The sequence below is a fragment of the Ciconia boyciana genome, chromosome 6, assembly GCF_034638445.1.
Source record: "Ciconia boyciana chromosome 6, ASM3463844v1, whole genome shotgun sequence".
Taxonomy (NCBI): Eukaryota; Metazoa; Chordata; class Aves; order Ciconiiformes; family Ciconiidae; genus Ciconia; species Ciconia boyciana.
Genome location: NC_132939.1, coordinates 33,740,498 through 33,755,250, shown reverse-complemented (window position 1 = coordinate 33,755,250; position 14,753 = coordinate 33,740,498). Strand labels below are relative to the sequence as shown.

Sequence of the window (14,753 nt, the reverse complement as noted above, 5' to 3'; positions counted from 1 at the left end):
AAGTTACAAGAGTATTTTCAGTAAGAAAAGGGTTAGAATTAACCTACTGTTTGGAGGTAGAATAATTCAAGTCCTAACAAGGCTGCCAGAAACCATTTTTGTAATACTGTAGACACCTCTGTGTCACTGCTTCCATAAAGCTGCCCAGCAGTAACACATCATGCTCTGGGGCAAGTAGAAATTTGCAGTGTAGGCAACTGCCACCTGTCTGGATCCTGTCACAAAAGTGACAATATTTGAAATTTTCCTTTTAAGCCATTAAAAAAAGTTTTTCCTCTTATGAAAAATTTTCAAAATGTGAACCTCAGTGTATTCAAAACCAACAGACAAGTAGCATGCACCCCAAACACGTTGTTTCAGAAACCGTGTCCATCCGGTCCAAGGTCCTGAAAGCTTGTGATTTAGCGATACGTGGTGCAACTTCCAGTGTTAATTAGAAGGATAATCTCTGATGTGCCTTGACATACATCTGCATAAGGGATTTACAGATTTAAAAGATAGAAAATAAGACACACCACCTTGTTCTACTGCAGTACACCCCTGGGTCCACTCCTTCCTGCACTTAAGAGTACACACAGATATCTTGGTGGGGCATCAGTTTGCCCAGAATTAAATAGCCAACAACTTTTCACTGCAGTACAAAAGAACTACAATTATTGTTGCTGGCATGAAAAAAACCTATGTTTGCCTGTTGACAGTTTTCTCACAAATGAATTTTTTACAGATATTTCGGGGTCAGGGGGTTGTCCGCCAGGCTGGTGTAAGGAAGTGTCATGTGATGGCAAGTATATCCAGTTCTGCACTTTTTGCATTCTCCACCCCTCCAATAAGGCACCACAATCAACTTAAAGGAAAATCCTTACTATTGTTACAAATACCTGAGACACTACAGCTAAAATATGAAAGAAACCATCCGTGTTTTCAGCTTGTTTGTTTTGTTCATGTGACAGATCTTTGTGGGGATTTTAAAAAAGCAAAAAACCCCAATGCTTGTAAAAACCACAGCAGTTGGCAGGAGGACCCTAGGGTATATTTAAGATCTGAAACTAAATTGAGCTTTTTATTTTAATGGACTAGATTAAAATCTGATGGCAATGCTTTAATGTTGAAAATGCTTTATGAACACTAATAAATCAATCAGTGAGCTGAAACAGGTAATTAATATTACTGTTCCATGGATTTTAATTGGAAAAAAAGGTCAAGATACTTACATAAAACCAGATGGCGTTAAGTTGCTAATGTGGCATTAGAACTCAGCACTATGCTCTGGTCACATTCTCAAATTCCAGTTTTATAAAGTTAGCTGGTGGAGTTAAGGTGGAAAGCATCTCTTCTCCCCCAGCCCTCTTCATTGCATTACTCATTTAAAAAGGAAGATGTGTGCTCCCTGTTCCCATGTCTGATTCTTCCTTAGCAGTGCACCAAAGCAAAGGTGCTCTGGAAGAAGCCCAGAATATTTCCACCACTTCATCTCTACACATCATTTTACTTTTTCTTGACACAGAGAAAACCCACCACCTACCAAGCAGATACTGATGTCAGTGAGATTAGTGAGCGATCTATCCTGGGATGCAGATTTAACCAACCATACCATCCCCAGTCCTATTTTTTAATTATTTTAAATAGAGTTAACAAAACTGTTATTATTTGTTAGAAGCAGGCAAGCATTTTTCATTTCTAGAGCTAAAAAACTTCTCCTGGCAACCTGGTTACAAAGTCAGCCAGCCTGATTAGAAAGGCCATATGCTCTTTGGCCCTCACTCACTCGGTTTTCTACCCCTACATTCCTCAATGCCAACCTTCTTTTCCTTTAAGATCCCTTCAGCGCCCTTCAGCTGCTGCCAATCTCTTTCTAATATAGTGGAATATGGCCAAGAAACAAAAGTGAAAAACATGGTTGCAAAACAGGTTTGCATGAAGCCTTCTGCTTCCTGGTGATGAAGAGAAAGAAACTCCACAGGAATTGTTAAAAAGTTGAACGTAACACTACAAAGCTAGAACAATTTAGTGCTTGATTAAAGATACCGTGTTTGTTCCCTGCTTATACAGTAAGGAGTAAGCGGAGTAAGGCTCAGTAATGTGAGAGCAGTTCATATATTAAAAGGCTAATAATCAGACAGTATCTTCTGCCTGACTGTGCTTTCCAAGTGCTCCTCCTTGGCAGGACCTCTGCAAGCGTTGTCTGCACTTCCTCCACCACCAGCAGCTGTTCTCTGAACAGCAGCAGCAAGTACATGTTATTAATGTGATTTACATTCAGCCTGGGGGTGGATCAGTTGCTGGCTAAAGCTGATGAGGCATCTGCATCCACTGGAAGGAAATTTTTTGCACCAGTGAATATGCTTCCACCAAGCTCCCATTATTGTACCAAATACCACGAACAAAATATGCAAAAACTGCAGTACTCTTACCCATTTGTTCGACAGACAATTAAGGGCCTGACAAATATTCAGTCCTTAGGAGCAAGACTGGCTGGCTACAAAGATGTGGCTTTTAAAATGCCACCACCTTTTTTAAATGCACGAACTCAATTTGAAAAATGCAAAAATGATTAAGCTTACTTTTCTACCCTGGCCTGGGTATTTAAAAGCAGAATCAATGCTACAGAAACTGTTATCCCCCCTAGCTACTTCTGAGTTGCCTCTGGCAACAGCACAGCCTCTGGTTACCCCATGGAGAGAGGGAGTTGCAGGGGATGAACAACTGGCAGGGTAGCGTTATGATCTGGGAATTGGAGACATAGAGCAACAATGGTGACATAAAATAAAGGCTGCTCTGCATTTTGTTTATCCTAACAAAAGCCAAATAAAGCAGGACGAGCATCCGTGCCCCTGTCTTCAGAAAGCGTGTTGCTAATGATGGTCCAGCCAGATTTAGGACAGGTGGCTGGCATTGATGATGGGGGTGTACATCTCAGCTCCCTAATAGTAAGCGGGCAGGAGATAGGGACAAATATACTGCTATGTTTCACTCGCTGACATGGAGAGACCTTATTTTCCCCCTCTTTCCACTGTCAAATGTATGCTTGCTCTGCCTGCTGCTTCAGTAGGTGTTTTGCTCAGATGGGACTTATGCAATTGGTGAAATCTCTAAGCTTTATTTCTCCTTTCACTTGCGCAGGTGAGACTAAGGATCAGTTCATCCAAAGTTATCTTTATGCTGAACTGAGCCACATCTACCTAAGAAAGCAGCAGCTTCCTATGCAGATTAGAGGTGCAATTAAAACAGTCTTAAGGTCACATACTTGACCTATTCAATCTGTTAAATCCCAGGAGCACTTGACACCAGTATGGAATCTATTACAGCAAAAGAAGGCTCCTGAGGTGTCAGATGACAGCGAAATTTAAAAGCAGATGAAAAACCGTTTGGAAGCTGCACCAGGCCAGAGCCTTCCTTGATCCAGATTTACACAGATCTACTGTATGCCACAACTGCTTTGATCCTATGGACTCTGGCTAAACAAAGATGTTTAGAATCACCTTGAATTGTTACAGTCAAAGATGGTTGTAAAAAGCAGCTCTTAACCCTCATTGCTTATTCTGTTTGCTTAGTTCACCCTCCGTTTAACATGGACATGGAATATGTCCTGCACTCATGCTGTGTGTAGGAAGTCCTCTTTCACTGGTTCTCACTCACTGGGACATGGCTGCAGAGCTTCACTTCTAAACAGCAGAGAGGGATCTTTATTTGATGAAATGAGATAAATGCCATGAAAACATTTTTGCTGGCTTTAACTCTGATTAAACACAAGGTTTCACAAGGCTTAAGCCAACCTGAGAGTCTCCTTGGGATTCTTTCTGGAGCTTATTTTTTAACCACAAAAAAAAAAGTTAAAGCCAGGACATTGATGGCCAATGCCATTTGTGTAATGTATACAGAGAACTACAGCTGGGCTGCAGACCCTTCACACAGGACCCTGCTGCCCAGCAGATACCCAGAGATGGAGCAAGCCACCTGGAGGTGAGGAGTGTGCTGCCCTAGCCAGTACCACCGCACTGTTGCTTTCCCCGGGAGGAAAGCCACCTGGAAAACTTCCTAGATCAGTCCAACCTGACTGAGGCATTTACAGCTCATTTTCTTGGTGCAGTGGTATGACTGCCTCATTGGCTTTTATCTTCTACTTTGCTGCTGCATGATGTCTTCTTAAAGTCTGAAAGCAAGCCCTTAAAATTCATGCTCCAGGAAGGTTTATAATCCCTTCCATGGATACAGTTACTGCTGTGCTGTTCAAAGTAAAAGTCCATTTTTATAGCTGATATGTAATTTACTGTACACCAAGCATCTGGATGGACTGGGCAGAAGCCCCTGCAGCAAGTTATGTTTCCTGGTGACAACCAGAGTGGCCTGGGCTTGGTCTGGGTGCACGGACAGGCGCTGGGGTGGGGGAGCCCATGCTGTGATCACACTTCCATGACCTGAGCTGGCATCACAGCATCGGCCCAAACTCTCTGTATAAAAATCAAAGCTAACTTTGGTCTAAACTTTAGTGCCATGCTACCTTTGGTAGTATAAAGAAACCCATATGGGTTCAACATGTAGCTGCATGGGCATCAGGACAAAGGAGAGCCAGAATGTTTGGCAGGGGAGGACAGGATCACCGTTCAGACTGATATCAATCATGACTTCTGTCACAAAATGGCACCTCACAGCCTCTTTCTGAACAGGGTGACTTCTGTGAATCCATACTGAATAACTGGGCCCTGAAGATCTTGAGTCACAGACCGTTCTACTTGCCAATGATTTCTAAGTGCTGTGAGGGTACAGTCACAGCTGATTCAGGAGCAGAGATCAAAAAAGAAAAATCCAGTGGAAGGAGAAGAAAAGGCAAACTACTGCCAGGGAGAGCAGAACCAGAAAAAAAAAAAAAGGGAATAGAGCAGGAAGGTTTTACACATGCTCTAGACTCCCAGAAGGATCCAAATATCTGTCTGAGATCCAAATGACAGCAGGAGCTGTCATAAGGCAGAAGACCTCTTACTCCAGGTCAAACTTCCAGTTTGAAAAGGGTCCCATATAGATATGGACTACTGTATCAGACACTGGATGCTCATCAGTCTTTTTTGGAAGGACCCAAAATGACCTTAGATATGCATTTGTGCTAAAGACTAAACAGTACTCAGGGCCAGCAACACCCTCAGGTTGCTCCTGTGGGAAAAGCTGAGAAAACTGAAGAAAAGTTTTGCATGCAAAATATCAATATCATTGAGCCATTCATCTCTTGTATATTGCTCTTAAATACCAAACACAATAAAGAAGTGTCTACAATGTCCCTTGACACTAGTTTTAAATTATTCCAAAGTCTCCATAAAGGTAAAGCAGTACGTTGAGGTAAAGGTATCAGTGAGGCAAACATAAGCACCTGCAGCAGCTGAGGTATTCTGCCTGATCTGACACAGAACAAGTGGACCATAGGATGGGCACATGTCTTGGAGATGTCCCCAAGAGCATGCCTGAAAGGCCAAAACTGGGGACAGCATGCTGACACTGCTCTGACCTCCTGGGTTAAGAACAGGCAGGGCTCAGCCCTGCAGCCCCACGACTCTCCCGGAGGAGGAATGCTCATCCAGAACTGTATCACGGGCTCATTTCCTGGCTCTGTCATGAGTTTCCCTGGAGAAACCACATATTTCCATCTGTAAGATGGAGATAACAAACTTGTCTCATTTTCTGTGGTCACTGTAAAGACAAACCTAGAAATACCACAGAAGCAGAGTGTCTCCACAGCAACAGTGACAACATGAGTCCATAGGCAGGACGCACACACAGGTCCAGAGCAGAGGAAAACAAGTGTCGTGAAAACACAATCCGGATAAGATGACAAGTTGTTAGGGTTTATAAAAGAGCAAACTATGTTACTAACCTGCAAGCCCTTCTAGTCTTGGGTGACATATCTGCAAAACACCCACCATCTTTGCTGAAAAAAAAAAAAAATCCTACACAACTCCCTGCTGTCTGCATGATCCGCAAGTTCATCTTGAGGGCATCCCTGGTGCTGCCCACAATGGTCTCTACACAACAATACACAGGCTTCCAGCCAGAGCACCCAGCCTGCTGGGATGCACAACAAGAAGCCTGGAAGCCCTGAAAATTTGAGCCTCTGGGGTCCTTGACCTGTGCTGGGGGCTGCACTTGGCTTTGACCCATGGGATGTCCTACAGCAATAGGGGATCCTTCCCAGCAGCTCTTCCACAAGGTAAATACAAGTAGCTGCTGTTCTTCAATTGAGACTTTTCTTAATTTGAGAAAGAAACATCCCAATTAATTTGTTTCTGCCACTGCTCAATGTTTTCCTTAACTCATGAGAACCAGGAGAAAAGCAGGAGGACCTGACCAATAAGCCCAAGTGGGAATCAGGTTTGGCAGCTTGGTGTGAAGGTAGGATTTAAATCCAGAGTGAAGGCCTAATATAACCCTTTTTTTCCTCCATGGCTTATTCTACAAGGACATGGTAGGACTAGGGAGGCACAAAGGGAAATGACATGCAGCAGTGAGAGAAAGGCAACGGCTAAGCACAGCTCGGGGCCAGACAAATCAGGTGGTTTCTTTACCTTCTGCTCCAATAGATACTAGTTTGACTCCTTTGCTGGCAATGAAATCCAAGGCCTTGTTCACGTTGGATATTTTGTGCACTCGCATTTTGCCTCTTTCAGGCTTAGCCAAACGTTCACCTAATAAGAAAAGAGGAAAAAAAAAGCATTAGAAAACACTTCTGAACCCTTTCTTCCCTGGTGCGTGTTTCCCCATGCTGGTGGCTCCCGCTGCTCAGCCAGGCAGAGGGTAGACCTCCCTGCACCCTTTCTCGACAGTGAATGTGGGACAGCCACACTCACTGTTAAGTACCCCCTGAAAGAATCAGACAGAAAAGCATATTTTTTTTGCATCTCAGATAATTAAATAACAGAGGAACTGTCAGCATTGAGTCCTTTCCATAGCAGGTTTGTATCAGAGGTGAAAAGGTCCTTCAAAACCACACTGAGCTAGGCAGTGGAACTAACCTCCGTACCATTAATCGCAGGTAACGATGCCGGGAAATAGCACAAACTTCCCTCCCCCACGAAGACAGGTGAGGAGCTCCCCTCCAGCATTTACAACACCCAATCTACAAAGCGAATCTCTCCTTCTTGGAAATCCCTACAGTCAAATATGAGGGTGATCTTGTATCTTGCCTTTTCTTTTCCCCAGCCAGAATACAGACCTTGCACCTCTCTAGTCTCTGCACTGAATGGCCACAACTGCCTGTATCAGGTAATAAAATCACTTCTTTGGCAAGTGGCCTTATAACTGTAAGGACTGTCATCTCAACTCCTTTCCATGACATGTCTGACATATTTCTAACTCTATGCAATGGTCTTTATACAGTGGTATGCATTTTAGATGTTTATAATGAGGCAGAGAGAGGGAAGCAGCGTAGCTCCGAGGTGAGGGCAGGTAAATCTCTGACAGAAATGAGACTTGGGGCAAACGCCAGCTCCTGACAGGAACAAAGCTGGAAGATTTGGAAAAGCACTTTCTTGACCTTATTTATTTGAAAGAGTTGCATTAAGTACAGGCATGCCCTTCTTGATAGGCTGCCTGTAACTATGCTCACAGTTTACTTTTACTAACACTAACCCAAAACACAGAGTAAGCAAAATTAAAGCTTGGACAGAAAAGTGGAATTTTCAAAGGAACCTCTGCTAGAAATATAATTAGACAGGACATCAGGAACCACCTGTATGTGACACACAACACCTAAAAATTAGCAGAACAGCCACTTTCAGATCACAAGCTCCAGAATACAAAAAAGATCTAAACAAAATGCAAGCAGGTTTTGCACTTTGGAAAAAAAGTTATGAGATAATTAAAAAGAGATCAAATGGGCAAGTCTAGGCAAGTAATTACTCATCTGACCTATTCAGTTCCAAAAGTCTCCTGCTATATCTTGAACCTGAATATTTAAGTCAATGTGAGCTGACTCAAAACCTTTATTTGAGGCTTATGGGTGAGAAAGAAAAGTACTTTTTAAAGAACTCTTTTTCATACTAAAACTGGATGGCTTGTTTCCTAACAAAGGAGTGAGGAAAAGCTAAAAGGGAGAAAAATAGATTATCTCCACAGCCATGCCCTAACAAAGAAGAAAAGTCTGGAAATGAAAATCCTTTCAGTCACTACTGTAGGCTGGTGTCATTAGCTCTCAAGCTTAAGGATAAAACCAGATTCACTTTCAAAATGAAACACTGATGTCTGACAATTTAAGTAAAAAGATGTATTTATGGTACTACTCCCATCGTAGGATTAAAAAAATCTCTTTTGCTTTAATGGAGCCTCAAGTACACGTCATGGTACGTTGCCTTCTTTTTCCATTTGGATAATGCTAGTCATTCTAAATAAAAGTAGAAGCATTTTTTGTGACAGTTCCACAATGACATTTTTACATGTAGTTTCACAATAGACTTAAGCAGACTTATACTGCCAAATGTCAACAAATGGGTTGAGCCAGCTAAAAAATAACCATTTTCTTCAGCTGATGTGACTGTAAACTAGCCTTGCAAAAAGAAAAATAAAGAGAAGAGATTAGGTTTCTGTTGGAACAGCAAGCCGATCCAGTTCACCTTGTGGCCGCATGATGTGCATTGCCAACACAAGGGAGAGCATCTGAACTGCTCTCCCTGGGGCTGGGGAGAGCAGAATTGTTCCCTCTGACAGCAATGCAATCCTCAAGCAGTTGATGGTGATTGCAAAACTGCAGTCTTCCTCTCTCAAATACCACACTAGGATATTTGGTTTAGAATAATTTTTTCTGGGAACTTAAAAAGTCCCAAAACCCAATGGCTTCAGACTTGGACTTTATTACAAATTCAGATTTCCAGAGAAAAGCTTCATCTGGTTCCATGCCGTACATTATTAATGATGTAGACTGTTAAAAGGGAAGCCTGCTAGAAATATGTTCTACTTTCAGCTATTTGCATCATTGCTTTATTTCTCAGTACTTCTCCCAGCTGAGACAATGAAAACGGTCTACTCACTTCCATTCTCTGATTCTCATGTACTAGCCCAAGGCTGTACTTTAAAAGCCAAACAATGCAAGGAAGTGTTGGCTTAGAAGTTGTTTACAGCAAATTTGTTTAGGAAAAATTTCAATTAGTCATTCCTTCCGTTTGGAGGGGAAAAAAAGCCTTATAACTTTATTTTAAAAGTACTAAACATGAGCTTAGCCTTTTTCACTCTTGTAGTATTATTTTTAAAATGGCTTTGTCAGGGGAAGGAAACACATGTGGTGAAAAATGAAAGTGTATCTTTTGGGGCAATTTGTAGGGGGGGCCTAACTGTTCCTTCGCACCACAGAGGACAATGGCAAAGGACTCGCAATGAGTAAGTCCCAGGACTGTCCATGGAGCTTCCCCCACTGCACAGTGGCTGGGGGACCGAGGGGCTCTGGCTGGGCTGGAAAGGCATCCATCAGCAGCACAACTCACCACCAGAAGGTAGAAGACTGAGAAACTGAGGTGCTCTCCTCTTGCAGAGCATCACTACTTCCCATGCTTTGGGAAGTCGCGTCGGATGGGAGAACTGCTTCCTACCTGTTCTAGCTGCCTGGCAGCAACATGTCCCCAAGGACACACAAGAGGGTCTGCCCTGAAGCAGGTCTCCCATAGCCCCAGTGGTGCAGTCCCTCTCCCACCCTAGGGTCTCCAGCAGCTTCCCTGATGCAGCTTCCATTCCCAGCACAGCAGCAGCCACCACTGCAGCAGGGGCAGAGGGAGATAGCACTCCCGCACTCCCACACACCCCAGCCGGGCAGCTAGGTGGAGGAGGGGCTCAGCTCCGCACGGCTCTCAGCCAGCCCAGCCCAGCGCTCTCATGGCTGAAGGCTCTTATGGCCATCACCCTCTGGGTTAGGGGAAAAGATCAGCCTGCCACAGAGCAACCCTGCCCACGCCAAATTCCCGTCAGCAGCTCTGCAGTCCCCCAAAATACGGGAAGAGGAAGGTGTGGAGTGAGCCAAGAGCTGAAAGGAAAGGCCAGAAGCTGGAACTGGAGGGCTAAGAGCCATCCGGAGACTCACCCTTTTGGCAGGCGATCAGTGGGAACCGTGACAGGAACATACAGGCAAGCCCTTGCCAACCAGCAGGAGACTCCTTACCCCCATGTGGCTCCTGGGCTGGGCTGCTGCTTCCCCAACTATGGGCCAAAGGGGCTACTAGTGGGGCCAGCAGCTGGAAGGAGGCTCCGTAAGAGCAGCAGGGCTCACAACTGGAAAGGGAGCTGCCAATGATGGAAATGAAATGGGAAAAACACAACTGTACTAAATTTCTCTCCTCTATTGCCACTGTACCTAGTAGAACTGCACTTCTAGCTTCTGCTGCCTCTAAGGAAAGGATGCTCAGTACTTAGTGTGTGAAGGACCATGGCCTCTGGTGGGATGCAGCCCACTGCTGCTCCCCATGCCTTTGCTGGCTGGTCATCCAGCAGCAGGCTGCGGGCACAGAGCCGCTTTGCAGCAGATGGGGAAATGCCATGCCCACACCACCAGTGTGCTCAGAAACTGTTAGCTTCTTCCCAAACTGAGGAAGGTCCGAGAGGCCCTGCTGGTGAGCTCCCAAAGGGAGAACAGGAGAGGAAGAATGGGAGATGAGGCAAGGAAATTAAGCAGTGTGAGATATGAGACCCCCTGCTTTAGCACTGAGCCTCATCCGCCCTCCCCTGTTCGTGCTTCTCTCCCCTGTCTTCCAGTTCAGCAATTAGAAACTAAGCCCCAGCTTCCAGGCTGCAGCCTCTCCTCTGCAAAGGAACATAAATACAGGAAAAACTAATAGGACTCTGCTACCTTGTTTCTTACAGGCACGGCAGAAGCAATGTACTTGCTGCAAAAGCTCTGGTAATATTTTGAACTCTGACCCCTCCAAACCACCAGCATGGGCAAAAACCCTGAAGTTTTATCCTATATTCATAAATTCTGAAAAACGCATATACTGATAGCATCTTTGCAGGAGCTGGGGAAGCGGAAGGAAAAAGGACAGAGAGAAGGCAGTCTGAGTGCTTCTATCATGGCAATTTTATTGGAAAATGTACCAAGAAGGTCAGGCGTACAAGTCACTGGGTTGCTACTACTGGCTATCAAAAGCCATCAAAAGAAAAGTGTGTGACCGTACAACCCCAGTTTCATACATCCAATCTTATCCCCCCTCGATGCCTCCCACAATACTTTACTAAGGTATTTATTTCATCAGCACATCAATAGGGATTACTGCTTATATGAAATAATCCCTGGGAGATATCTGTCAAGTAGTGGGACATTTGTGATGGAGTGAAAACAAATCTGACCTAACGTGTTCATGCCACTGTTTTTATTTCAGACTGGTTTTTCTGGGATTTTGCTTTTCTTTGGGATTTTTTTTTCCCCTGAAGGCTTGAGCACTGAGCTCAGATTGAAACTAGAATGGAAAAACTTCAGTCATAGCTGAAACTGAACGACATAGAAGATTTACTGGTTTGACTCCTCTCTTCCAATAACTTCTATCCTATTCCCACTGTCATGTGGCTTTGGTATGATTTGCCAGTGCAGCATTCCCACACTCTTCCCAGAGCTGCTTTGTCAGCCCTGCCAAGCAGTAAGAGCCGTTGCCTGAGCCTTCACAGGAGGCTGTGCATTCCTGACAGGCAGAGGAAAGCAGAGAGGCAGGAGCAGGAATGCAATGGGAAGCCTGCACAGGCCATGAGGCTTGGAGTACATTCCAAAAGCACATTAATGGTCACTGCTGGAGACAAGATATTCATTAGGGAGAAATTTGTTCTGAATCAGAAAGCAGCTGTTCTTATATTCCAGCAAAATCTGCAGCATTACAGCCCTTGCTGTCCCTATTCTGCAAGAAAGGGGGAGAACAGATTTCAGAACGGAGATGCTCAGAACACTCGAGAGCACCACACAGAACCTCTCTCACCTGAAATGACTTCCAGAAGTAACATGAGTTTAAGACCATCCCTGAAATCTTCCTCTATGTTCTCAATCTGTGTCCCAGCCTTGCGGAGGTGAGAATTACACCATGCTGTAAATGTCTAAAACACAGGAAAGAAAGACAGAAAGAAAAAAAAAAAAAGAGCAGTCAGTAATCTTCCCAGAAGCCAAACAACAGTTCAGAACCAAAGCAGTGCTGCTAGGTACCATGACACAGATTCAAATGCTGGTTAGGTTATCGTCTTTCCACCCATTGTCCTTGTGGAGCACAAGCATTAGTACCTAAATATTCAAAGAAGTTGCAGGGTGTTCCCATGACAGAGGGAGTCTGAGAGAGACAGTCACTTCACAGCTCCAGCATGTCTGATTTTCTGGAGAGGCCCCTACATTTTGTGTTTGGTTTAGAATACCTTGAAACGGATTTTAAGGCATGCTAGGTGCTCAGAGTGCTAGGGACTCCAGTAGTACTAGATGACACCTCTTATCATAATATGAAGGAGAACGGACAACAGTATTCCAGATCTTCTCATCTCTAGACAGGTGCTTGAGCAAAAAAAGGACCATTCTTCTACAGCCAACTGCCTCTGGTCTACTCCATCCCCAGCAAACACTGCAGCCCTTAGACAGACATGGAGGGACAGCGTGCTGAGCCCCTCAGCCACATAAACCACATCCCAGTAGTGTCTATCCTGCTGACCCCGTTCTCTACGACTTGCTGCTAAGCAGACCTCCCTCCCCTGCGTGACTGTCCCACCTTCCCTCCCCCCTCACGTGGAGGAGTAAATGCTTTCTGAATAATGATGCTGTCACCTGTCTCAGCAGAAGCGCAGGTCCTAGAAAGGATAAAAGTAAGCATTACTTAGCAACACTACTGTCTAGCACAATCCCAAACTCCCACTGTTTGAGAGCCTCTGGCAGAAGGATCATTGCAGCCACTTCAATGATAGAAATCACAGCCACTCTGTAATTAGTGATACTATGCACCACCACTGGAGCAATAATATGAGTTTGAAGTACAGGAAGGACTGAGGTCCAAAATACAACACAGCCAGTGGCATTCAGGCTAAACAAAACTCTTTTTGGAAATGCCTTCTGACCTCAAGTGGTCAGGATAAGAGGATCTCTCATATGAGAGAAATGAATTTCACCACAACTGATGACAAGACACATTTTCTGTGGTTGCCATCTGTCAGCCCATGTTCTGAACAATGGGCATGTGGGGCACTGACGGGGAAGAGACCATCTCATCCCAGAGATGTAATAGTAGGGATTATCTCAAAAGAGCACCACGTGAACAGGTCTGAAAGAGAAAAGTGCTAACATTTGACGGTCAAAACACAAGAAGCAAATATAAAACACCTCAGACACCTCAGTGTGGCATGGTCTTAAATTGGCAAATCAAAGAGCCCAACCTGGAGATGCAGCTGCTCCCATTTGTTTGACACAAAATAATGTTTTAAGAGTAAATGGTAGCAACTAGTTCTTTTAAGGCAGACAAGTTTGTCCAAGTGCTAATGAATGCGTTTCACAGTGTTTGAATAGGACACCAAGTAAACCCTTTCCTTTGTACAAACTGACAACCCCTCAATCACTCTTTAAATAGAAGGGTAAGGTTACTCAAAAAATGAGCGGCTCCAAAAGCTCAGTGCTACCACAAGGAAAGGAGGTCTTTCTTCCCTCCCTCTCCCAGATGTGCTCCGAGAGCCAATTCAACTCACTGACCCAGCAAAGAACTATTTACTTTCTTTGGTAAGGCTAGTCTTCTGCTCAGTCAGTGCATGGAGGCAGTTCAGCAGAGTCTAACAAGCCTCTGCAAGAGAAAATTGGGCATATGTGGGCCAAGCAGGAGGGTGGAGTGGACCACAGCAGTCATGCCATCTTAGGCTGTTGGGGAACCACAGCAGAAAAGACTCAAATGATACTGAAGCATGGCATGCCAAAAATTTAGAAATGCTTCACCGCTACTTACACCATGCACAGGATTTCAAAAGAAAGATTACCCCAAATGGCAAAGAGCACCAGGGCTTGTTCTTATTTGTCTGGAAGCTGGGCTTCCTTGACTAACCTGCTCGCATTCATGCTTACACAACTACAAATAGCGTAGCAGAATCTTTCATTGGAAAAAGCCTCGCTCAACAGCTGCTGAGCTTCCCACTGCTGTGTTCTGGCCTTGCTCTGCACCGGGGCTGTGGGATGGAGCAGGATAACAGCACAGCTGTAAATACTTTCATGGCAATGGCCCTTTGGACAGATGCATGTATTGTGAAAGTCTGGGATCTCTTTTTTCAAGATGGCCTGGTTTCCTTCCAGATTTGGAAGCTTTAAAAAAAAAGTCATTAAGCACCTTTTATTGCTTTTTATTGTTATTCCCCCGAGAAATAAAAGTGGGTTGGTTTTGTTTTGGTTTTGTTTTTTTTTCCAAATAAGAGTGATTATATTTGAAAACGGGCCCTGTATCCTGAAGTACATCTTTTTGGCACTGCTTTCTTCATTCCACTGCCTGCGTTGTGCTATGTGAGAAGAGGTTCATTTGTTTGGCTCCCTTTTGCAGCCAGGCTCCTTCACGCCTCCAGAGGGGCAAATGAGAGCAGAGATGCTTTCAAATGCTAAAACATCATCACATATCAAAGTATGAGAGCACGTTATGTCAGGAAGGTTGTGGGTGCCCATGAACCTCCTTCTCATATTTGGAAAACAAAGCAAGACACCTAGTCTTGCTTTGACTGGTGACTTGTCTTGCTTTGACGCAGGTGACTGGCCCTGTGTCACATTACAAAATCCATGTTGAACTGTGGAGGAAGCCTGAGATATAACTCAC

At 44.4% G+C, this 14,753-nt stretch overlaps 1 protein-coding gene across 3 annotated transcripts in view; it reads right to left on the bottom strand.

Moving 5' to 3' along the window:
* ACTN1 (actinin alpha 1) overlaps positions 1-14,753 on the bottom strand; it is a 92,558-nt gene that overhangs the window by 36,090 nt on the left and 41,715 nt on the right. For all 3 annotated transcript variants that reach the window (XM_072863555.1, XM_072863553.1, XM_072863554.1), the window contains exons 2-3: positions 11,922-12,036; positions 6,549-6,668 (exon numbers count right to left, since the gene is read on the bottom strand). In XM_072863555.1, coding sequence (XP_072719656.1) covers positions 6,549-6,668; positions 11,922-12,036 — 235 coding nt within the window. The remainder of the gene's footprint in view (positions 1-6,548; positions 6,669-11,921; positions 12,037-14,753) is intronic.